The 23,419-nt window shown below is 38.1% G+C and overlaps 7 protein-coding genes, 1 non-coding gene and 1 pseudogene across 10 annotated transcripts in view; 3 read left to right on the top strand and 6 right to left on the bottom strand.

Annotated features, from left to right (window-relative positions):
* LOC105141167 (translocase of chloroplast 120, chloroplastic-like) overlaps positions 1 to 4,364 on the top strand; it is a 5,249-nt gene extending 885 nt beyond the window's left edge. Inside the window, exons 3-5 of one of the 2 annotated variants that reach the window (XM_011048312.1) lie at positions 1 to 617; positions 759 to 877; positions 1,019 to 4,364. In XM_011048312.1, the coding sequence (XP_011046614.1) occupies positions 1 to 617; positions 759 to 877; positions 1,019 to 3,940 (3,658 nt within the window). In that variant the 3' untranslated portion in view covers positions 3,941 to 4,364. Of the gene's footprint in view, positions 878 to 1,018 lie in introns of both variants that reach the window. The other variant, XM_011048304.1, reaches the window with a different exon arrangement.
* A 626-nt stretch (positions 4,365 to 4,990) lies between these two features.
* Positions 4,991 to 5,062, top strand: TRNAQ-UUG (transfer RNA glutamine (anticodon UUG)). Its single transcript has one exon. It is a non-coding gene; the product is annotated as a tRNA-Gln (tRNA).
* A 634-nt stretch (positions 5,063 to 5,696) lies between these two features.
* Positions 5,697 to 6,608, top strand: LOC105111085 (mitogen-activated protein kinase kinase kinase A-like). Its single transcript, XM_011006329.1, has one exon. It carries the CDS (start codon positions 5,697 to 5,699, stop codon positions 6,606 to 6,608), a length of 912 nt encoding a protein of 303 aa, XP_011004631.1.
* Positions 6,609 to 7,929: 1,321 nt separating this feature from the next.
* On the bottom strand, positions 7,930 to 8,833 carry LOC105141180 (Disease resistance-responsive (dirigent-like protein) family protein). Its single transcript, XM_011048325.1, has one exon. It carries the CDS (start codon positions 8,706 to 8,708, stop codon positions 8,154 to 8,156), a length of 555 nt encoding a protein of 184 aa, XP_011046627.1. The 5' UTR covers positions 8,709 to 8,833; the 3' UTR covers positions 7,930 to 8,153.
* Positions 8,834 to 9,578: 745 nt separating this feature from the next.
* Positions 9,579 to 10,254, bottom strand: LOC105141187 (dirigent protein 4-like). The gene has a single exon (XM_011048337.1). The coding sequence runs from the start codon at positions 10,246 to 10,248 to the stop codon at positions 9,685 to 9,687; it is 564 nt and encodes a 187-aa protein (XP_011046639.1). The 5' UTR covers positions 10,249 to 10,254; the 3' UTR covers positions 9,579 to 9,684.
* Positions 10,255 to 11,967: 1,713 nt separating this feature from the next.
* Positions 11,968 to 12,752, bottom strand: LOC105111091 (dirigent protein 4-like; annotated as a pseudogene).
* Positions 12,753 to 13,833: 1,081 nt separating this feature from the next.
* LOC105141195 (putative amidase C869.01) lies at positions 13,834 to 16,109 on the bottom strand. Its single transcript, XM_011048351.1, has 5 exons — positions 15,591 to 16,109; positions 15,246 to 15,460; positions 14,689 to 14,925; positions 14,388 to 14,580; positions 13,834 to 14,301 (listed from the first exon to the last, which is right to left on the bottom strand). Exons 1-5 carry the CDS (start codon positions 16,014 to 16,016, stop codon positions 13,903 to 13,905), a joined length of 1,470 nt encoding a protein of 489 aa, XP_011046653.1. The 5' UTR covers positions 16,017 to 16,109; the 3' UTR covers positions 13,834 to 13,902.
* Positions 16,110 to 17,140: 1,031 nt separating this feature from the next.
* LOC105141202 (zinc finger CCCH domain-containing protein 39-like) lies at positions 17,141 to 19,836 on the bottom strand. Of its 2 annotated transcripts, none has more exons than XM_011048363.1 (2): positions 18,602 to 19,835; positions 17,141 to 17,717 (listed from the first exon to the last, which is right to left on the bottom strand). In XM_011048363.1, the coding sequence occupies exons 1-2, from the start codon at positions 19,368 to 19,370 to the stop codon at positions 17,461 to 17,463; spliced, it is 1,026 nt and encodes a 341-aa protein (XP_011046665.1). In that variant the 5' UTR covers positions 19,371 to 19,835; the 3' UTR covers positions 17,141 to 17,460. The 2 variants fall into 2 exon arrangements, with proteins under 2 accessions (XP_011046665.1, XP_011046674.1); XM_011048372.1 differs by lacking the exon at positions 17,141 to 17,717 and adding an exon at positions 18,370 to 18,523 and having other exon boundaries at positions 18,561 to 19,836.
* Positions 19,837 to 20,328: 492 nt separating this feature from the next.
* LOC105141217 (putative amidase C869.01) lies at positions 20,329 to 23,136 on the bottom strand. Its single transcript, XM_011048382.1, has 5 exons — positions 22,476 to 23,136; positions 21,735 to 21,949; positions 21,382 to 21,621; positions 21,085 to 21,283; positions 20,329 to 21,006 (listed from the first exon to the last, which is right to left on the bottom strand). The coding sequence occupies exons 1-5, from the start codon at positions 23,010 to 23,012 to the stop codon at positions 20,614 to 20,616; spliced, it is 1,584 nt and encodes a 527-aa protein (XP_011046684.1). The 5' UTR covers positions 23,013 to 23,136; the 3' UTR covers positions 20,329 to 20,613.
* Between the last annotated feature and the right edge of the window lie 283 nt (positions 23,137 to 23,419).

The raw sequence follows: 23,419 nt of genomic DNA on the forward strand, positions 1-23,419 counted from the left end.
TCCTGCTGAGAGTGGGAATCCTGATGAGTTGGGCGGGGCTGTTGGTGAAGAGAAGGTGGAGGATTTGGTGGGCGAAGATAGTGTTGATAAGATTGATGAGGGAGGGACTGCAAAGGAAGCTAGGGGCAGTGAATCAAGTGGAGGAGAGGTTGCTGAGGTCGTTGGTAATGGAGTAACAGAGGTTTTGAAGGCTGAGGGTGAAGGCGAGGTGGATTCTAATCAGGGAATTAAATTGGATGAGGAGATTCTGCTCAAGAATGATGAGAGAGAAGAACTGAAGGAGGATGAGTTGAGCACTGAGTATCAGGGGACTAGTGGCAATTCAGGCATGGACCAGAATTTGATAAAAATGGATGCTGAGCATTTAGATGAGAAAAGTGGGGAATTGAAAGGTAACGGAGAGTCTGCTAAGGAAGATGGGAACAATGAATTGATTGGAGGTGAGGAGGTTTCTGAGATTACTGTTGATGGAGAAACTCAGGCTTTAAGGAGTGAGGCTGAGGTCAATTCTAATCGAGAAATTGAGTCAAGCAAGGAATTGAATAGTGATGGAGATTATGCTCAGGAAGTGGGGAACAATGAGATGAGTGGAGATGCGGGGGTTTCTGAGATTGCTGGTGATATAGGAGCAGAGGCTTTGAAGGGTGAGAATGAGGCTGATCCTAATCAAGAAACTGAGTTGAGCAAGGATATTCTTCCTGAAGATGGTGAAAGAGAGGAACTTAAGGAGCATAATGCAGAGGTGTCTGAGATAGCTGGTAATATAGGAACAGAGGCTTTGAAGGGTGAGTATGAGGCTGATCCTGATCGAGAAATTGAGCTGAGCAAGGAGATTCTTTCTGAAGATGGTGAAAGAGAGGAACTGAAGGAGGATAATGCGGAGGTGTCTGAGATTGCTGGTAATATGGGAACAGAGGCTTTGAAGGGTGAGTGTGAGGCTGATCCTAATCGAGAAATTGAGCTGAGCAAGGAAATTCATCATGAAGATGGTGAAAGAGAGGAATATCAGGAGGATAAGTTGGGTTCTGAATATCAGGAGGCCAATGAGTCAATTAATTTATCAGGTGATCTTAACGGTGATCAGAGTGAAGGACTGGATGATAATCTGGAAAAAACAGATATAAAACATAATGTTGAGAAGAATGTGGATTTTGACAGTGCAATAGTAGGCCTTGATGCTGGAATTGGGATTAATAAGAGCGAACATTTCAGGGACATCTCAGCAGTTGTGGATACAGAAAACCATGATGATAGCAATGGGAAGTTGAAAGATGTTTCAGCTGTTATAGCTTCAGAGCAAAATGGGGAAACTCATGAACTGAAAGCTGCACCATCTGTCCCACAGACAGTTGTGGAGGAAGTAAAGCTGGTACCGGGAGTTTTAGCCTCATCTTCTTTAGAGAAGTCAGTGACTGAGAGAAATGAGGAGATCCAGGCTCATGCATCTAATGTGCGAGCAGAGGATAGCAAGGGTTCTGAAGTACATCGTGCTGCCAACAATACTAATGGAGTCAGCAAAAGCACTAATGTGACTGAAGAGCCTAAGGAGAAAGCAGACAAGGGTCAGGAGGATAAGCAAACTACTCCAGCAAATATGGAGCGAAAAATTAAGCATTTACCCAAGATTGCATCTTCATCTGCAAAATCTTCAAGTGCAGCTCCCACACCTTCTCGTCCAGCTGGCCTTGGACGTGCTGCCCCACTATTTGAACCTGCACCCAGGGCAGTCCAGCAGCCTCGTGCTAATGGAGCTGTTTCTCATACACAATCCCAACAGGTTGAAGATCCTACAAACAGGGAATCAGAAGAGTATGACGAGACTCGTGAAAAACTTCAAATGATTAGGGTGAAATTTTTGCGACTTGCACACAGACTTGGGCAGACTCCTCATAATGTTGTTGTTGCACAGGTTTTATACAGACTGGGATTAGCTGAACAGCTGCGAGGCAGAAGTGGTGGCCGTGTTGCTGGCTTCAGTTTTGATCGTGCCAGTGCCATGGCAGAACAGCTCGAGGCTGCCGGGCAGGAACCCCTTGATTTCTCCTGTACAATTATGGTTCTTGGAAAGACAGGTGTGGGTAAAAGTGCCACTATCAATTCAATATTTGATGAAGTGAAGTTTGGCACAGATGCTTTTCAGTTGGGTACAAAAAAGGTTCAGGATGTTGTGGGCACTGTTCAGGGGATAAAGGTACGGGTCATTGACACACCAGGACTTCTTCCTTCATGGTCTGACCAGCGCCAGAATGAGAAGATCCTTCACTCTGTTAAGCGCTTTATAAAGAAAACTCCTCCAGACATTGTGTTGTATCTTGACAGGTTGGACATGCAGAGCAGGGATTCTGGTGATATGCCCCTCTTGCGTACCATCACTGACATATTTGGTCCCTCTATATGGTTTAATGCAATTGTTGTCTTGACCCATGCGGCATCAGCTCCACCTGATGGCCCAAATGGTACTGCTTCAAGTTATGATATGTTTGTCACTCAGCGCTCGCATGCTGTCCAACAAGCAATTCGTCAGGCAGCTGGAGATATGCGACTCATGAATCCTGTTTCATTGGTTGAGAACCACTCAGCATGTAGAACTAATAGGGCAGGGCAGAGAGTGTTGCCAAATGGTCAGGTTTGGAAGCCCCATTTATTGCTGCTCTCTTTCGCATCTAAGATTCTTGCTGAGGCGAATGCACTTTTGAAGCTGCAAGATAGTACACCTGCAAAGCCTTTTGCAACTCGATCAAGAGCACCTCCTTTACCATTCCTTCTCTCATCCCTTCTCCAGTCAAGACCTCAAGTTAAGCTGCCAGAGGAACAGTATGGCGGAGAGGATGGTTTAGATGATGATTTAGATGACTCGTCAGATTCTGAGGATGAATCGGAATATGATGAATTGCCACCATTTAAAAGTTTGACAAAGGCTCAGATTGCGAAGCTTACTAAAGCTCAGAAGAAGGCATATTTTGATGAGTTAGAATACAGAGAGAAACTTTTCATGAAAAAACAGTTGAAGGAGGAGAAAAGGCGACAGAAGATGATGAAGAAAATGGCTGCAGCTGCGAAGGACCTGCCTAGTGAGTACACTGAAAATGCAGAAGAAGGTGGAGGAGCTGCATCTGTTCCTGTTCCCATGCCAGATTTAGCCTTACCTGCTTCGTTTGATTCTGATAATCCCACTCACCGGTACCGTTATCTTGATACCTCCAACCAGTGGCTTGTGAGGCCAGTTCTAGAAACTCATGGCTGGGATCATGATGTTGGTTATGAAGGTATAAATGTGGAGAGGTTGTTTGTGGTTAAAGACAAGATACCTATATCTTTTTCTGGCCAGGTAACAAAGGACAAGAAGGATGCCAATGTTCAAATGGAGTTAGCAAGTTCTCTAAAGCACGGAGAAGGAAAAGCTACTTCACTGGGGTTTGATATGCAGACCGTGGGAAAAGACTTGGCCTATACTTTACGCAGTGAGACTAGGTTCAGTAATTTTAGGAAAAATAAGGCTACAGCTGGTCTCTCGGTTACTCTATTGGGTGACGTCTTATCAACTGGAGTGAAAGTTGAGGATAAATTGATTGCTGGTAAGCGTTTCCAAATGGTCATGTCTGGTGGTGCTATGAGTGGTCGTGGTGATGTGGCCTATGGTGGCAGTTTGGAGGTCCAGCTGAGAGACAAAGATTATCCTCTTGGTCGTTCATTATCAACACTTGGGCTTTCTGTCATGGACTGGCATGGAGATCTTGCCATTGGCTGCAATTTGCAATCCCAGATTCCTATAGGACGATCTACAAATTTGATTGGTCGTGCTAATTTGAATAACAGGGGAGCTGGACAAATCAGTATTCGCTTAAATAGCTCAGAACAGCTTCAACTTGCTTTGGTTGGCCTCATTCCTCTTTTGAAGAAGCTAATCGAGTATCCTCAACAATTGCAACTAGGACAATGAAGAAAAGTTTAGGTTATACTTGCTAGGAAACTTCTGATGTCGCCATGTTGTGTAGGTCATCGAGTAATGCGAGTGAAGTTAAAAGCTGCTTCGTGCCCCCCACCCTTTCCTTCTCTTTTTGTTGGAATCAGATGACATCATGTTGTATGATATTAGTTGTTGTAATTTCTTTGTTAGATATTTTCTCAAAGTGGTTTTTTCTTCTTATCAATCCACTAGACCTATTATTGCTTCTTGTTCAACAATGCCTGTTTCAAGAATCCATATAGTTTTCTCCTCAAATGGCTGATGAAATAGATTTGCATGGTAACAAACTAGATCGCTTGCCGTGTATAGTCCTTGCGTTTCTAGTTTCTAGGGTTAGGCCAGAATCACGAATTGTTAAATTATAATAAAGCATGGGACTTTCTCATGCATTTTGTCTTCCGTGTTATCAATAAGAGAAGAGAATGTCATTGTGAATCTGAACCTGCCTTCATATCGACATCTTTCTGCTGAAAAAAGAGAGACAAGAAAGCATAAGATAACAGCTTGAGGGTGATGAAGGGACCTGCAAGAGAACTGTAGATCATCTCAAGCTGTAAAAGGTGCCACTGCCTCGGATTTGAGAATCAAGATTCAGCCCTTGCATTTGGCACATGATAGCAGCCTCTCCTACGCACAGGACTAAGTTTATGAACTTCATGATAACAAAAATCCCAATTTGTGCCGCCCATTTATAAAGCCATAGAGGCCTTGAGCTAACTTCCTTTAAAGTTTGGATGTTGCTTGCGCTACCTTGTTCCCAACATACGAGAATTTTAGACTGCCAGCTTAGCTCTTGGAAAAAAAGTTTCTAGTTCACTGCAAAAAACTTAACAATATCTGTTAGAAGTGTATTAACCGTATAGTAATTCAGTGTCTATCACCTTAACGTTTCCTCCCCCTGTCTCGTTTGGTAATAACTGCTGCAAACTCTGGTTCTATCATAGCTTTCTTCACCGACCTTTTTGAAAAAAATAGAGACTATTTAGTTATATGATACATGTTGATAGCGGGTTAGCAAGTTGTGGTTCTATGGTGTAGTGGTTAGCACTCTGGACTTTGAATCCAGCGACCTGGGTTCGACTCCCGGTAGGACCTAAACTCTACTTTTTAGTTTTCCCATTAAATTTGATTTCTTTCTTACCAAATTGATTTTTATAGTTTTAGAAAAATCAGTTCAATTTAATTTTTAAAGAAAAAAACATTTAATTTTCAAAGAAAAAAAGAGAGTAAAAAATTTTAGTTTTATAAAAATTATATACAGAGTAATCTAATAATATGCACAGTCTTAATTAATATATAAGTAAGTTAATTATTAGTGCAAAAAAATCAGTTTATTTAATTTTTGAACAAAAAAGAAAGCGATAATTATAAAAATTATATATATTAATGTGATTAATATATCACAATATTACATAATATTCAAGTTCTTAATTAGTGCAGGTGTAACAGATTAAGAAGATAATCATCATCGCATGTCATTAACAATATATGTTTCCCAATAAGATAAGACTGAGCCCACTAATATTGGAGATCAACTGTTCACAAAGAGGCTAGTATTCCAATCCAACCCTGAAAAGGATTGACTCGTTTAATATGTATACACACACGCAGCCATGTTCATGCAAATTCACGTTCCAATTCCTTATACTTCTTCTTCAATCAATTTAGTCGCAGACTCACAGCCTTCTTAATTTTAACCTATCGATTCCTTTGCTTTTAGTTTTTTGTTATGTCAATTAATATAAAATGGCTTAGGTTGAAAAACCTAGGGCAAGGTTCGTATGGGACTGTTTATTTAGCAATATCGACATTTACTAATGAATTGTTTGCCGTGAAGAACGCAAATCTTGAAGACTCTTCAACTCTTCAGAAGGAGAGGAGGATCTTCGAAAGATTTCCTGGAACTAATGAAGTTGTTGAATGTTACGGGTATTGTGTGAGTAAAGAAGGTGGGGTGTTGAAGTACAATATCTTGTTGGAGGATGCTCCTATGGGTTCTCTTCTAAACCTGATGAGGGATTGCGGAGGGAGGATTCTTGAGAGCCATGTTAGGAAATACACGAAGATGCTACTGAAGGGGTTATCTTGCATCCACAATAGCGGTCACGTGCATTGTGATCTTAAGCCCGCCAATATTCTGGTTTTTCCTCGTCAAGTTGATGGATTAAGTGATATTCAGCTCAAGATTGCTGATTTTGGGCTGGCTAAAGAGCCTGGAGAGGATGATTCGGATAAGCTGTTTCATATGTATCAATACAGCGGGACGCCGTGCTACATGTCTCCTGAATCTGTGCAATTTGCTGAGATCACACCGGCTTTGGATATATGGTCTCTTGGTTGCATTGTTGTTGAGATGATCACTGGACGGGTTGCTTGGGGAAACTTGGATTCGAAGGAGTTGTTCAATAAGCTTGTCTGTGGGAATGAATCTCCAAAGATTCCTGAATACATGTCAGAGAGTGGAAAAGATTTCCTGAGGAGGTGCTTTGAGTTAGATCATAGGGAGAGGTGGACTGCCGATACTCTCCTGACTCATCCTTTCGTTGCCGACGCGCCACTGCAGCCGGTGGAGACGAACACTGAAGAATTGTTAAGCTCCTGCTTTGCGTGTGTTGTCAATTCAGTATTATGTAAAAATTAGGTATCCTAGATAGGAAAGATGCATGCTTGCAGGTTTGGTGACATCATTTTTTTTTTCCTTTTTAAGAATAGGTTTGGTGTAACTGTCTCTTATATAATAAATAAAAATGACCTTTTTCTTTCTTTTAATACAAGTCTTGTTAAGTTATACGATTGATTCTATTTTATGCTATGGTTCTGGTGATTATCGGGCATAAAAGGAACGCTTGAAAGAATGGAATTGCAGAAATTCCCCAGAGCTTGTCTTGTTTGAATGGCATTGCTAAAATTTTGGATGTTCTGCAATCATCTTATCTGATTTGCCTTTCCATTTTAAAGTTCAATAACCACTAGAAGTCTAGTAAATAGACACAGAAAGACCTTATGCATCGAAACACCAGCAGCATATATAGGGGAAGCAGCAAAGAGACTTGAGACAAAAAAAAAAAAAGGAGGGGAGAAAAAGTTCACAGCAAAAACTCCCCTCAGTACCTAGTAGTCTAGAAGTAGAAGCCAAACCCAGAAAGGCAGCTGGTCCAAAATTCTTGATCGAGAAATTCAAGACTTCAGGTGCAGCAGTGAAAGAAAGGCAAGGGCATTGAGTGAGCTTCGTAAAGAGATTGCCTGAAGACTTGATAGACTCAAATCGCCAGCCCTAATACAACTGACATCCAAAAAAAAAGATACAGAGGAACAAAAACAAATCAGATCCAAGCAAGAACTTCAGACTCTGTGGAAAATCCTTGTTTTGCCTACCGATCTGCTACTTGGTTGGTTTCGTGAAGAACGTGAGTAAAAGAGACTGTCTCAAGCTTCGAGATATACCTTAAGATTGCCAGGAACAAATTATTAAACTTCCAAGGTCTGTTTGCTGGATTGTTCATCCATTTAGTCACAAATTCTAATCTCTATACTGTTTCTGGTTCTAAATACAGTATCATGATTTGTTTATCATCATCACCAAGTTGAATATTTTTTGGACAGGAATAAATTATTAATTCGTATTCCTAATCTGTTCATCATGTTGATGGACATGCTTACATGATGAGGCAGAGAAGGGAAGCAACATTAATCAAATACTACTGATCTAAACACCATTATTACTAAAAAGAACAGCAGCAATGCCAATCAACAGTTTGCTACACTTGCTTTGGCTTTGGTTCCTTCCTCAAATTTCGTGGGAAAGGAAAAGGTGGTTGTATATCCTTTTGTTTTCTCATGAATAGTGAAAATTGCTTGTGATGCAAGCTAGGAAACAACAACTCTATGAATATGTTTTTGGAACTAAGATTTAATTGTTGGATTACTTTACAAATTTCCATAATTTAAGATCAAGCCATTCATAAGGAAAGAAGATCATTAAGTTTAAAATTTTGAAGAAGAAATTTTAACAGAATGATGCATAATATATGATACATGTGCGAATATGCTTACAAGTGGAAGTAATGAACACACATGTATGGTGCTGCTGCGTCAAGTATCATAGCCTAAGAGTAGGTAACCAACTCATGGCAAACCAAGTTGAGAAAAAACATGACTACTCTTTTACGTAACAGTGAAGTAACATCTAGTGAACTACTGTAACATTGTAGCCTACTATGGCATCGCCAGTGGTAACGTCAAGCCAATAGGTTTGTGCAACGGCATAACCACGTGCAAACCGGAATAGGCCGGTTCCTCCAACAATTGGCATCTCACGAACAGGATTCATTGCCGGATTCTTACCAAGGAGGCTAATGCAGCTACCATTATAGATACCATCGGTGAATGCAAAGTTCATGGCCATGATCAAGGCCAATTCATTCTGTCCTGCTGACCCATAAATCCCTTGAGCTCGGCCAACGGGCTTTGAGCTCGGATCAGGCCCTTCTGTCAAGGGATCATCAGCCATCATGATAGAACCGAAGAGGGTGGGGGATTTGTTATCTGCACTTGGTTGAGCAACTTTAATAGCTGTAGGATTTTTGCCACTGAGTATGTCATGGAAGTAGAATTGAAGGTTTGTCACATTCTCCTTTTCAGCTTCGAGTCTGCTGGCCCAGCTCTCTGCATTAGTACTATTAGCCCATTGCATGACTCCCACCAAGGAAATGACCAGCAAAACTAAAGTCGCTTTCGCCATTTTCTTTCTCCTTTGTCCTTGCACAAGAAAAATAGGGAGGAGGGTCTATGAGAGAATAATATAAGAAGGTGTGTCTTGGCTCTGTATTGATGCTATTAGAGGTCTTTATATAGGACAGCTTATCACGAGATTCAAAAACAGGTTACCTACATATAAGATCCCATCGTTATGAACTGTAGGTTCATGCGATTCCTATTCTGCAAATTAGAGAGAACAAAACAATGCCATCTGTAATAGGTCCAAATGAAAAATGCACCGCCTTTGTTTTTTTGGTCAAAGGCAGCTCTGAGTCCTAACCATTCCATGACATTTTCATGGACATAAGGGTTAAGGGAGTAGGTGGGTTGGTTGTGGTTAAGTGAATTGATTAGTTGTAACAAAAAGGAAAAAAAGAAATTGTGATCAGAATATGAACATGAATGGCTGTATGAGAACCACAGTTCTAATTACGGACTCCACCAGACTCCTTCCCATCTGCATTTCAACAGTATAGGAAAGAAATTTACAATAAAGGGGAAATCTTGGCAGGTTGGCTGGCTGTATCATGCATAGATTTAGGATCCCTTCTTCAAAAGAAAGATCTCTTTTAGTTGCGTGAGCGCGACTTGTGAAAGTCAACAAAATCATTGGCTATATCATGCTAAATTCTCTCTTTTCATTCACTGTACCCTATCAATCTGGTTCGGCAAATCCCATTAAATTGTGTGAGACAATACTTTCTAACAATATTAAAATAATGTTTTTTTATTAAGGTTTTTCTTTTTGTATGTTTTTCGCGTGTAAGAAGATGACAGGCATCTAGCGAAGTGAACCATTCCCAACGCTGAATCACGAAGCACAGACAAATTAAAGGTATTTGATTCGACCATTATTAGGCACCTTTCATTCGATCCATGTGATGGCAACAATTTTCCAACAGGTTTTCGTTTTGCGGTGTGCTCTAGAATTCCCGATGAGAATATCTATAGCTAACTCACTAATAAATCAAAGTGACCTTATACTCCAGAACAGCATCACCATTAGTAGCATTGAAATAGCTAGTTTTGACCTTGGCAAATCCTCTAGCCATCCTGAACTTCCCTCTTCCTCCAACCACCGCAACCTCGCGATCAGCCTCCGTCACTGGATTCCTCGAAAACACGCTAAATGAGCTTCCTTTGAATTTACCTTTTGTAAATCCAAAATCAACACACATCACTATAGTAAATTTACTGTAATCTTGGCTGGATGATAAATAGAGCCCTTGTGCATTCCCTATAGTCTTCGAGTCGGGCTCGGGTCCCACTTTAAGAGGATCATCAATGGCGTACACGCTGCCAAATGGTGTTGGTGATTTGTCACCTTCGGTGCGATTAGACCCGGCTACCTTGACAGCAGAAGGATTTTTTCCACTAAGAATGTCATGGAGGAAGAAGTGAAGGCGGGTCACCTTCTCCTTCCTGGGGACATGCCTACTCTTTGTGTAATATTCACCATATGCTGCTGGAACAATAGCAATACATATGATCAAAGCACAGACAAAGGCTGCCATTCTTGCCATCTTTTTTTCTCCTATCAAATTGTTGATGAAAGATCAAGAACACCTTTAACCATTTTTATACGATTTAATTATGTGCTATATGATAGTCATTTATTTCTTGAAATGTTGCCGTTTTTAACGGTTAGAATAGATATTGATTCAACGCATTTAATAGTCCTAGCAAAAGAAAAATCAATGTTTAATAACAAAATCCATTTATCCGAAGGACAATGCACAAATCCCTACAAGGCAATCAATGAAGGATTTGCAATCACAATATTTTGCAGGGAAAATTAGAGGTCTATCCTTTTATATATTGAATTTCCAATATATCCTTCATTATTTTGAATATTATAATATTAAATTGTATACATGACTGATTATATATATATTAATTTAGGAAAAAAAAGAGAGTTAATAAAAGGATAAATTAAAAACTCAATTATTTATTCAATTTATAGAATGATAAATGAAAAGGCCATTTTCCTTAATTCTCAAGTGCCATTTAACTTTTCATGGTTAAAAAGGAGATAAAAACAAATGGAGTAAATGCTATAATTAATCTTATCAAAAGTTTCTTTCCGAAATAATTTCCTTAAAATTTTAAACCTCATGGAATTTATTGGATTCACCTAGAGCAAGATCCTCTCATTCATTGCACTCAATTTCAATTCAATGAGATTTTTTGACGAGCGTTTTTTAGAAGATTATTGTTCATATGATTAGCTACTGTAATTTATTTATTTTTTGCTTGTTTGCCTGAAATACTTCAATTGATAATTGGCTTTCTCTGCTGCTTTATTTGCTTAGGGATGAGCATGATCTTTGATTGTATCCCCTAATTGCTACTATCTCTATGATTTTTGCATTAATATTTAATAAGATTATATATGATCACATTTATAAAAATAAACATATAAATTTACCCCGACTGAACGGTTTATAAAATTAAGAATCCTTTGGAAATCCTTGCCAAAAAAAATCCCTTAATTGGCTATATTAGATTGGCGTGACATGGAAAACTCCACACACACAAAATTTTATTAATTATTATTATTATTAACACGAGTGTTCAGATTTATTAATTTTAAAATTAATAATTATATAAATCTCTAATAACCTTTAAATTTATGAAATTTAAATTAGTAATCTCTAAAAAAAAACCTAAAATATAACTAATTAAACTTTACCATTTAGGGTATAAATTTGTAGGTGTCAATTAAAATTTAATTGACTTAAATGTAAAATTAAAGGGTAGCGGGAGATGTCTTTGTTTTCATAGGTTATTATTACACACGTTTTGTTCCATGTTGAGAGATTGCTGCAAATTTTCATAAATCTTTTATTTTCCAATCTGCCCTACCTTTCCTACTAGATATAATCTTTTTCATAAGCCAAACAGATTTGTTAAAAAACTCCAAATTAATAAATATATAGACAAAAAAGCCCACTGGCAAACAAATTTATTAAAAAAGCCCATTGCTATGTATACCTAAATGATATAATAACCGTAGTTTCTTTATCATAAGCCGAACAAATTTATTAAAAAGCTCCAAATAGACCAAAAAGGCCCATTGGCGAAGAGTACAAGAAGCCAGCTAGCTGCAACAGAAGGCAGCAATAGAGAAGCTGACAGGAAGCAAGGATATAATCCCATGTCAGAAAACCAAGAAGGAATTGCAGAGGAAAATGGAATCCCTTCAGTAATTTAACATCCCAATTATTTTCAAACAAATCGGTGATACTTGCCAGATGAAAATAACCCTATGTCACTCAAGAATAGCATCACCAGTAGTAGCATTGAGAAAGCTGGCGCTGATCTTGGCAAATCCCTTAGCCATCCTGAACTTCCCTCTTCCTCCAGTCACCGCAACCTCACGATCCCCTCCCATACTGGATTCCTTGAAAACACCCCGAACGAACTCCCATTAAACCTACCAGTTGTAAAAGCAAAATCATTGTACTCCACTAGCTATACTAACTTTACTAGCATCTTGGCTGGATGATAAATGGAGCCCTTGTGCGTTCCCAAAAATCTCCGAGTTCGGCTCGGATCCCGCTCTAAGAGGATCATCAACAGTGAATACGCTGCTTGCCACATGGTGCAGGTGATATGTCACCAGCTTGGGTGTGATTAGATCCGGCAACCTTGACTACTGCACAAGGGCTTTTTCCACTAACAATGTCATGAAGGAAGAAGTGAAGGAGAGTACTCACCTTCTCCTTCCTTGGGACATGACTTCACTTTGAGTAATATTCACCATATGATGGAACAGCAGCAACATAGATGATTAAAGCATAAACTAAGGCTACCATTCTTGCCATCTCAATTTTGCTTTCCCTTAGAATTTTTTATTGCAAATCAACACTACCCGTATTTATATGGTATCATGCCAGTGCACATGTTAAACCCTCGTAAAAGTCCTCCTCCTCTAGATTAAGAGACACGTGATGAATCGTTGATCTGCTGGTTGATAATCACAGGCAAATCTTTTCATGGTTGGAATTTTGGGACGCATATCCATCTCCTTTGTGCTTAGAAAGTAGTTGTTTCGGTTCCATTCGATATGTAGGAAATATTTTATATTAATTGAAAAATCGAAAAAAAAAAAACACTCATTTCATATCATTTAAATCTTATTTTACATCATTTGAGATTTCAGATGAATTGAACTGGATATCAAAGAATCATCTCACCTAAAAGCTTAATATTTTAGATAAAGTCTCAGGATATAATTTATATTATTTTCTAACACATCCCTTCAAGTAAAAGTTTTTTGGGCTTGAAACTTACACAGACCCATATTATCTTATGCTTAATTTTTTTATCAAATAAATAGAGATGATGAGATTCGAACTCGAGACTATTTAATTATTAAGGTTTTGATACTATGTCAAAAAACCATCTCACCTAAAAAATTTAAGTTTTAAGTAAGATTACAGGATATAATTTATATTATTTTCTAACACCGGATAAAAATACTCCAAAAGCCCCGCTAGTCGTTATATTCTATTACTTCACTCACATTTAACCTAACTTAATTATCTATATATTTTATTAAATCTCATTACTTGATATATAATTCAAAAAAATTAATCTATTGATTTGAGTAGTTACTAATATTTTTTTTAAGTGATCATAAACATTTAAAATGTAATTTAATAATATATTTATATTTTTTATTCAAAAATCTGCATTGATTTATCAACATTACAGGAGATAAAATCAAAGTCTGTTTTATTACCGTTGCGTTTGGAGATTATGCTAGAAGAAAATATATTGATATACACAGCCTGGTGTCCCAAGAGGCTGCAAGAGTTTGAAACCCACGTAAGGCTTTCACGGGCCTTCTTTTCTTGTATCCAAGATTCTTGACCCATTTGAGAATAGGGTCCAGAATCTTGCGTGAAAGCCTTGGCGATCCAAGAACGTAACACAAAGTTCATCTATCGAAGCCAAGACGGTAGTCAACATGGATCAAGTTAAGGTTTCTATGGAGAATGGAATTCTTATTGTCACTGTGCCTAAGGAAGAAATCAAGAAACATGATTTTAAGGCTATCAAAGATAATGCTTTCTGATCTTGCATGATGAAAATTTTGTCCTGGAAATTAGTAGTATTTTTATTATCACAACCAGAGCTTGAAATTTCTTAAAGATTTCCTAGCTATTTAATCATACATCAGTTAAACTTGAAAGAAGCATTCTTGTGAAGTTTAAAGCCTTGAATGTAGGAGGCTTTCTTATTTCACTTGCTTGCTCAAAGCCATATGCAATCTCAATCAGTTTTGGTTCTGAGCCCTTTAGTCCTCCAAAGTTGATGCCAAAAGGTACTCCTGAATCATCATATCCTGCGGGAACATTAATTCCAGGGAATCCACCAATTGCAAGAACACGAGCTATACCTGCTCCGGGAGTTACCAGTGCATCTAGGTTGTAATCACACATCAACTTCTGAAATCCATCTCTTGTTAGTTTTGCTAAATTTGACAATGCAGCTTTCTCTCTGTTTCCAATTCCGTTTGTAGCTTGAGCTGCTAGAAAGAGGTCTTGACCAAATTCCTTGATATTTTCCTGCAAGGCCATACGAAGTTTCGAGGATCTTTTAGGCTATGGAATGTAAGCATTACCCATCTTTGCTCATATTTTCATGGACTCACCACATCTGCAAATTTCTGATTGAATGCTATAATATCGGCTAATGTTCGGACTGGGGAAGCCACCAGCTCTTTCAGGTATGCATTCAAGGATATTTTGAATTCAGCCAGCAATGCCGTTCCTTCGGCAGTCCCAGTGGAAATAGTATCCATGTTGGCTATTTCCAAGCAGTCTACTAAAACTGCACCTCTTTGACTTCATTTGCAGATAAAATTTGTCATATGATGATGAATTTTTGTACAGCAAATATAAGACTATGCCGCCCAGCATGTTAGTAAAATTAGTGCTTGAAGATTATATTACCTTATTGTTTGGAGATGATGCTCAAAAGCTTGACTCTCAGATTCACTGGCTGAACTCAAGAACGGATTCCTTACGATTCCAAGTCTTTTGCCTTTGAGCGCATGACGCTTGAGAAACTGTTTGTAGCCACCGTGTGGGATGTACTTCGCTGCTTCTTGCGTTGCATGATCATGGTAATCAAATCCTACAATGGCGTCAAGAACATAAACAGCATCCGATACCGTCCTGCAGATAGGTCTGTTCCATCCACAGCCAAGGAATGAATTTATGGTTCTAGAATTTAATAGAAGAGTTTCGAAACAACAAATTACTCTGTACTTGGAATGACTGACAAGTTACTCATTTAGTTGAACGTTGTATAGCTTATTAATTGCTTAAACGGATAGAAAACACACAAAGTTCAATTCATCCATATATATGATAAAGAAGGTAGCAGCAGCTTGCCAGATTTAGACATATAGCCATTTCTTGCTTATTATTGGGAAAATATTGATGATATTTTTTACGCCTATCAAATATCATAATTAAGCTGATATGAATAGCATAAGATCACACACCCAACAGTGTCTTGTCTTAGAGAAATTGGGATTACTCCAGCTCGACTGGTGAGACCAACTGTTGGTTTTATTCCCACCACCGAGTTAGCATTTGATGGGCATAAGATGGAGCCATCATTCTCAGTACCTAGAGACGCAGTCACCAAATTCGCTGCTACTGATATTGCTGACCCACTACTTGATCCACAAGGATCTGCTGATAAAAGATAAGGATTCTGCATAAATATTCAATCCACAAGAATGTTAGTCTACCGAATCTGTTTGATATTTCTTACAGTCCAATCAAAATTTACTCTATCAAAAATAGCAAGAAATTATATAACTCTGAAGATTAAAGTAAACCACCTCTCCTTGGCCACCTCTTGCACTAAAGCCATTAGGAGCTTTGACTGACATGAAACCAGCCCACTCATTCAAACTAGCCTTTCCAAGAATTATAGCCCCAGCTTTCCTTAACTTCACCACGATGCCTGCATCACGAGGCACGACTGATCCAAGCAGTGCAAAAGAGCCAGCCGTGGTGTTCAACTTATCCTTGGTTGCAATATTATCCTTGAGCAGGATAGGAATGCCATGCAAGCCAACCAATGAACCTGGTGCCTTAATCCTGCGCTCATAGTCGGCCTTATCAGCTTGGAAGAGCGCATCAGGATTTGTTTCCATAACCCCTTTAAGGATTGGGTTCAGTCTATTGATTTCTCCAATGTAGAACTCAACTAGCTTCCTTGACGTGAGTTGGTTCTGCTTAAAAGCAAGCTGGAGATCACACATGCTTGCTTCCTCGATTGAGAATGCATGGCTTGATATTGTCAAAAGAATGAAAGTTAGTGATGAAAGGAGTGAGAAGCTAGGCGGTGTGTTGATAGCCATATCTAATTTAATGGAATTTTATGTTCTGCTTGCGACTTGGATTTAAATGAGACGAGAAATCGTCTAACTACTCTCGAGAAACAAAAATTGCCGCTGTTTGTCAGAATACTGTTTTTGTTTTATCTTCCCTGCAAGATTCTACTTTTCTACCTAGATTGTGACGTGCTTAATGTTGTTCGATATAAGAGAATGATTTGTTTCATTTTGAAGCAAAATCTGCCAAGTATGTCATAACAGCTTTCTTAACTTATTGCAGCATTGAAAATGACTCCACAAAATATTCTTAAAGCTTTGAGCTGGGGTACTAGCTAGGTACTACCGAGTAAAGGCTGTAGAGACTCTAGTGCATGTCTAATTCATGGCTTATGGTATCTGCCGTCCATATTTTTGGAGTTTTTCTCATCAGAGTTCTGCAGTTCTTCAGATTATGTTTTTGCATGGAAATCATTCTACGAATTCAAATAAATTTATTGTTAGCTACCCTGGTGAGGACAGGTTGATAGTTCTAAATCGTCCGTTGTGGATTTGTTATTATTGGATATGGACTATCCAGTTTCATTATTTTTCTTTTTATTTCTTGAGTTTTTAGCTTAATTTAGATTTGATGTTGTTTTTCATGATTCTGATTTTCCAACCTTGTAAAGATTGATTTTTAACCTATTTATAAGGTTTTAGAACTCTTAAAAAAATCAGAGAAAAACATCATGCGAGAAAATATGAATTAGGTTCTTATGGTGAAAACCCTGCGTTGTTTCTATCTGCATTATTTACATCATTTAGGATCCTCTTTGCACCGGTCGTACAATGCTATCCAATAATGTCCACGCTTAGGAATAACTTGAATACAACCACTTTATTTGGGGGAAAAAGAAGAAAGAAAGCTGAAAGCCGGAAAATGAGAGCTGAGAATAAGCGAAGCTGAAAGCCGGAAAATGAGAGCTGAGAATAAGCGGATCCCAGACAAGCAAACAAATAGAGAAAAGAACGACTTATATTTCAAATAAAATATTACGCTGTCAATCACATTTGCTATGAAGGAAGCATTGAGCACTGACTTACATTTCAAAAAGAATAATATGCTGTCAATCACATTTGCTATGAAGGAAACATTTATTTCTTTTCCAAACTAAGAATCATGGAAGGAAAACAAGGGGTGAAAATGAGAACCATTAAAAAGCCTATTTGGCAGAGAAAACAAACTATCCTATGCCTCTTCTCCTATGTCTTTTGGACATCTCAACATCCTGTAGTACAAAATTCAACTTCGGAAACAGAACAAAAAAAAAAAAACTATTGATGTAGCTGAAACATGAATGCAATGCAAACTAGTAGTTTCCACTCAAACTCAACTCTGCACTTGGTTTGTCAAGTTGTGAACTAATGGCAGATCATCAAGCCAGTCAGCATAAATCCGATTTATTTTCTTCTGTCCTTTCCACTTTAATAAGCATTTCTTACCTTGCTCCTCTTCAATTAAACTAGGCACATTCACTGTCACACTTGGAGAAACATTATTAGGAAGAAGAGGTGGTGGTGCTTTAGTCAAAACAGAGCCTGCATTTCCTGCTTCCACCTCAGTGCGTCCACCAGGAGCTTGTAACTCTGAATTCAATGAAGAGTTGGAATCAGTAAATAAAAATAAAAATTATCCCATCAATGATGAGTTTTTTGCATCTTTTCTAGTGGATGTGATTGCGTTCATATGATGCAGCACCAAGTTCATATAGCTCACTCATATCCACATACATGCAAGCTTGAGACCAACTCTGTTTCTCTTTAATCATAGAACTAGAATTGAGGGGGGCAAAAATTCACCATTACTGCTACACCACATAGAACAGTTCTAACTAAAAACTGAGTTCATTATAGAGTAAAAAAAAAGGTATATTAGTGATGGATGGTTTGGCAGAGAAAGAATAAGACAGCCTCATAAAAAGTCTAAAAGAAAGAAGCAAAATCACGACCACAGGATGCGTTGATCCAGTTAACTATTAGTTTCAGAAGACTCAAAATCCCAAAAAAGCATGACTCCTTGAGGAAATGAAAAGGCTATATACTAAACTAATATAGTGTGCATATAATCAGGAACTGGTTATAAGAGAACTGACTGGAAAATGGAATTTTGATTATTAGCTAGCACAATAAGAGTTCCTCTACGCAAATGATAGGCCTTTAATATTCAAGCAAGAATTATCCCTCAATACAAAGGCAGATAATTTAACATATCAGAGAAAAGCCATTATCCCAAGGACACTTGACAAAGATTCTCAGTTCACAGATAGAGAAATAACAAATCGATTTTTTTTACCCTCTCCATGATTTTAAGCCAACAAAACTCTCATTATACCCCTCATTCCTTAGAAGCCATCAAGATACCAAAGAAGTTCCAATATTTAAGAAAAGAAGTCAACATGCAAGGGAGAAACTAAAGTGATAAACACAAGTTAAATATAACGATGAAATACAACTTAAGCAACAGAAAGTACCTGCTAGCCCATGAGCAAAGTGGCATTTCTCGCCAAAGGGGCATTGACCTGTGATCTCCCACTTGGTACACAATTTTGTCTTCCAATAAACAGGCTTTATTATATTTGATCGAGAAGCATCTGAAACAGCATTGTTTGCCGGCCTATTAACTTCAGCAGCATTAAACACACCACTTCCATGACCCAACGCCTGCCCTGTAGTACCAATACTTATTGCAGAACTCTCCCTGAACCTCCCTGTGTCCTCCCTGAACTTTGATGGATCCTCATGAAGGAAATTACACCTATCACCATAAGGACACTCTTCCCCATTATAAAACTTCTTGCACAGCTTCATCTTGTGAATTATCCTCTGATCATCTTCCCAATTGGTCGCTGTTGACCTATCCTCTTCACTAATTACACTTACACCCACTAGTTCCTTCCAATTTGGAGGAGGCTGCCTCAAATCTTGCATTCCATGAGCAAAGTTGCAATTCTCGCCATTCCTACAAGTGCCAGTCTTAAACTTTGCACAAACTCTTGTCTTGAAAAAGATGTTGGTTGTTCCCTTGTGGACTGGAAGGTTGTTTGTTGGTGGCGTCCTAGAATTCATGGATTGGTTGGAGTTATCCTCGGAGTTTCTTGGCCTTTTATAAGGTGGTTGGTGGTGTTCAAATTGCTCATTGTTATTCATTACAAATTGAGGCCACACACCAATAGCATCACTGCCTGCTTGATATGAGGCCTGTAGTGACATAAAGGAATCATGGGAATCAGGGTAACTCATATTTCTACAATGCAAAATCAAACTTATTCAGAAGAATTAGCAAGCCTCAAAAACCCTTGATTTATGATACTAAACTAACAAAACAATCAACAAAGATGCAATCTTTAACACCAAGCCACAAACTTTTCACTAATATGAACTTTTGGTTCGGTGCTGAATCAATGAATCAAGAATGAGTAAAGAAACGAAAACCCAGATGGATATTGGATTAAAACCCAAGAAAACTGAAGGAAATCGATAGAATTTGAGACGGACTTGAACGAGTAATGAGTGGTAGATAAAAGAATATAGGCAAAACCCAGAAGGGAATAGCTTTAACAAACAGGCTTATATACAGAGTCCGAACATGAAAAGGGAACTAAACCCTAGCCGCCAAATTGAGATGATTCAGATTTGCTAGGGTTTTTGTAATGTTATATAGGTGATTCTTATTTGCTTTTAGGAGGCGGTCTGAGTCAAAGTTTTTAAATGTGAAATAGCAAACGCCTTTTTGGAATTTAATAACCATCCTAATTAATTCTTATGTTTTAATTAATACAAGATTTAGAATTGCTGATGGGCCAGCCCTTACGCCTATTTTCTGGATGGAAATTTCCATACCTAGAGAGTAAGCCTGTTGAAATTTAACAAAATCAAAACCCAGGCCCAAACCATTTTAATTTACAAAATTCTTTAAAAATTAGATAATTACAAAACAAACTAAGGTATTTTCGTGAGCAAACCTTTGACATGAGGCATGTACAAGGCCAGCTTTTGAGTTTTGACACCTAAAGAGTTGAATTTTAGAACACGATGTAACAAATTGAAATTTTTTATTTTTTCCGTCAAACCATGAAACATCAAATTTCGTTTGGAATTAGGTCCACATTAAATCCCTCCACAATCCAATTAATGATGATGATGATGACGGAAAAAAGGCAATGTTATAGATACCCTTTTGATGCAATACTCCTAGCCATCAGGATAACCTTGGACTACGTTATTCCAATGACATTTAGACAATGGCTAGTTTCCATTTCAGAGAAGAAATCAAGACAAGTTCAAAGACTGCAAACAATCAAGGCTTTGTTGAACTTGAAAGCCAGAATATCGTACGAGCAACTACAAGTTAACAATAATATATACAAGGGCCTTTTTTCTGGATTTAAGGTGTCCTGGATGATTTTCTGAATCAATGCAGTACCGTATCTCTACCAGCACAAAGGGAAAAGTCCTTGTATGCAAACCAGTCATCATTAGTATGTTAAAAACTTCCAGATAGAAATTCTGGAGTCATTTGAAAAGATTCAAGAAGAGGAGGCTTTCTCATCATGGTAGCTTGCTCAAAGTCATAAGCAATCTCAATTAGCTTTGGTTCAGTGTCTTTTAATCCACCGAAACAGATCCCAAATGGCATCCCATTGATATCACATCCAGCTGGGACAGTAATCCCAGGGTATCCACCAATTGCCAGCACGGATGTGGCACCTGAACCTGGTGTCACCATTGCATCCAAATTATTTTCCATCATCAGTTTCTCAAAACCATTTTGTGAGAGTTTTTCCATCAACTCTATAGCTTTCCTTTCTTTCTCTCCAATGCCATTCGTCTTCTCCGCTGCTATGAATGTATCCTGACCATACTCTTTATCCTTCTCCTGCATTTAACAGAACCATTATAATCAGCTAGGCTTTCTAAGGCCAGGTGTAACAAAGGAGAGAATTACACCACTCACTAGATCGGGGTTATTTTTGTTGAAGGCTATAATATCAGCAAGCGACCAGACTGGAGAAGTGATTAGATCTTTCAGGTAATCATTTAAGGAGAGTTTGAACTCAGCCATCATTAGTGTCAGTTCACCGCTTCGCGATGGATTGACAATAGTATTTATGTTTGCTATCTCAAGATTGTCCACTACAGTGGCACCTCTTTCCCTACATTTTTCAAGATCAAATGCTCATCATATAAACTGGACTAGAATAAGAATAAAACTTCATATTCAAAACCATTTATGCCTAGTTCAATGCTTTACCTTAATGTGTTCACGTGATGCTCAAAGATAGGAAATATAGATTGATTCAACAACTTCAAAAATGGGTTCCTAACTATGCCCAATCTCTTTCCTTTGAGCCCGTTTGGATTGAGGAATTGCTTGTAACCACCAGCAGGTATGAACTTGGCTGCTCTTTGTGTTGCCTCATAATCTCTTGGATCAAAACCCACAATTACATCTAGTACTCGAACTGCATCAGACACTGTCCTGGTTACAGGCCTGCCAGTTTATCATTGAGAAATTCATTCTTTGCTAGAAGATTGCAGATGTTATGGCTTTGTCCTCTAAGAGTTATTTTTGCAGGTTTGTTATTACTTAGGTTATGATCTTACCCAATGGTGTCTAGGCTAGGCGCAACTGGAATAACACCAGCACGGCTAGTGAGACCAACAGTGGGTTTGAGACCTACAACAGAGTTATGATCAGAGGGACATATGATGGAACTATGAGTCTCAGTTCCAAGTGATACTGCCACCATGTTTGCTGCTACTGAAATTGCTGATCCACTGCTTGAGCCACATGGATCCCCTGTTACAAGGTAAGGATTCTGCATGTTTTCACATGTCAAGCATTGAATTCCATTAGGGACTACTGACTTATTGGTTAATCCTAGTATTATTAGTCCACGTGCACTTCAAGAAACTGGGCACAATAACAAGTTCTCATGTATCAACCCAACCATGCAACCTTGGCTTTGGTAAAGGGATTCTCATCATGTTTGTGTATTTGATTATTGCAAGGTTCATTGTTATGAAACTACACTGCAATGCAGCCATCATTCTTCATTCCTAACCTAGGAAGAGATAACCTATCAGGATATATATCATAAGATTACTCCTGAAATTATTTACTCATAATTGTAGAGAAATTCGGAAATTAACATTATCAACATTAAACGTTCCAACATATTAATAGACAAGCAATGTGCATTTTTCCTGCCAAAGACAGACCAGACCATTCATGTTGTGACAATGGCTAGCACTATAAACTGCTATTAACCTCATAAAAGATTCAAGTGTAAAACTAAATAAACTAAAAAATTATATTTGAAAACATGAAATGAGAGAGCTTACCACTCCTTGTCCAGCTCTAGCACACCAACCATTAGGTACATGACTTAAAGAACGAAACTTGTACCATTCACTAAGACTAGCTTTTCCCATTATAACTGCACCAGCCTTTCTCAACTTCTCTACAACGCTTGCATCTCTGGCCACCACTGAACCCACCAAAGCGTAGGATCCAGCTGATGTGTTCAACTTATCTTTAGTCCCAATCGTGTCCTTTAACAACACTGGGATCCCATGTAAGTCCCCTAAGCTTCTCCTGCCCTGATTTTCTCTCCTTTCTTCATCAGCGTTTTTAGCTTGATCACGTGCATCTGGATTCACTTCTATAATGCTGTGAAGCAGGGGATTGAGGGTTTTGATTTGGGTTATGTAGAAGTCTACGAGTTGTGTTGATGTCAGTCTGTTTTCAGAGAAGGCTTGTTGGATTTCCTCTATGGTTGATTCTGGGATTGTGAAATGTTGGCCGCTGATTGTGATGAATATTAAGAAGAGGAAGATCAATGGTAAGAGAAGGGAAGAAGATGGGAGGTTGACCACCATCTGGTTTCTTGAGAAATTTTGGTCTTAGGAGACCCAATGAGGAATGTGAGAAGGCAAAGCCGTTCAATTTAAGTATCAAACTAAAATAGCTTAGAGGTTCCCTGTAATTCAATCAATCTCTCATTTGTACCGTGAATTGCTAGAGTGTATCCATAATGCCATTTAACTACATACTAGCTAATTGACACCCGCCCCGTTAGGTTTTGTAAAAAAATTATTAAAAAAAAAAAAAACCTCCAGATATATAGGTTATTTTCAAAACAAAAAATCAAAATAAAAATAAAAAAAATCTTTCAAATATCTAATTAAATAAATCAATAACCATTTAAATAAATAAATAAATAAAATAAAATCATTAATAAAAATTAAAATTAAAATTAAAAAATTATAGATCATTTACTTAATTG

This window comes from Populus euphratica, unplaced genomic scaffold, assembly GCF_000495115.2.
Source record: "Populus euphratica unplaced genomic scaffold, PopEup_1.0 scaffold3.1, whole genome shotgun sequence".
In the NCBI taxonomy this organism is placed as follows: domain Eukaryota; kingdom Viridiplantae; phylum Streptophyta; class Magnoliopsida; order Malpighiales; family Salicaceae; genus Populus; species Populus euphratica.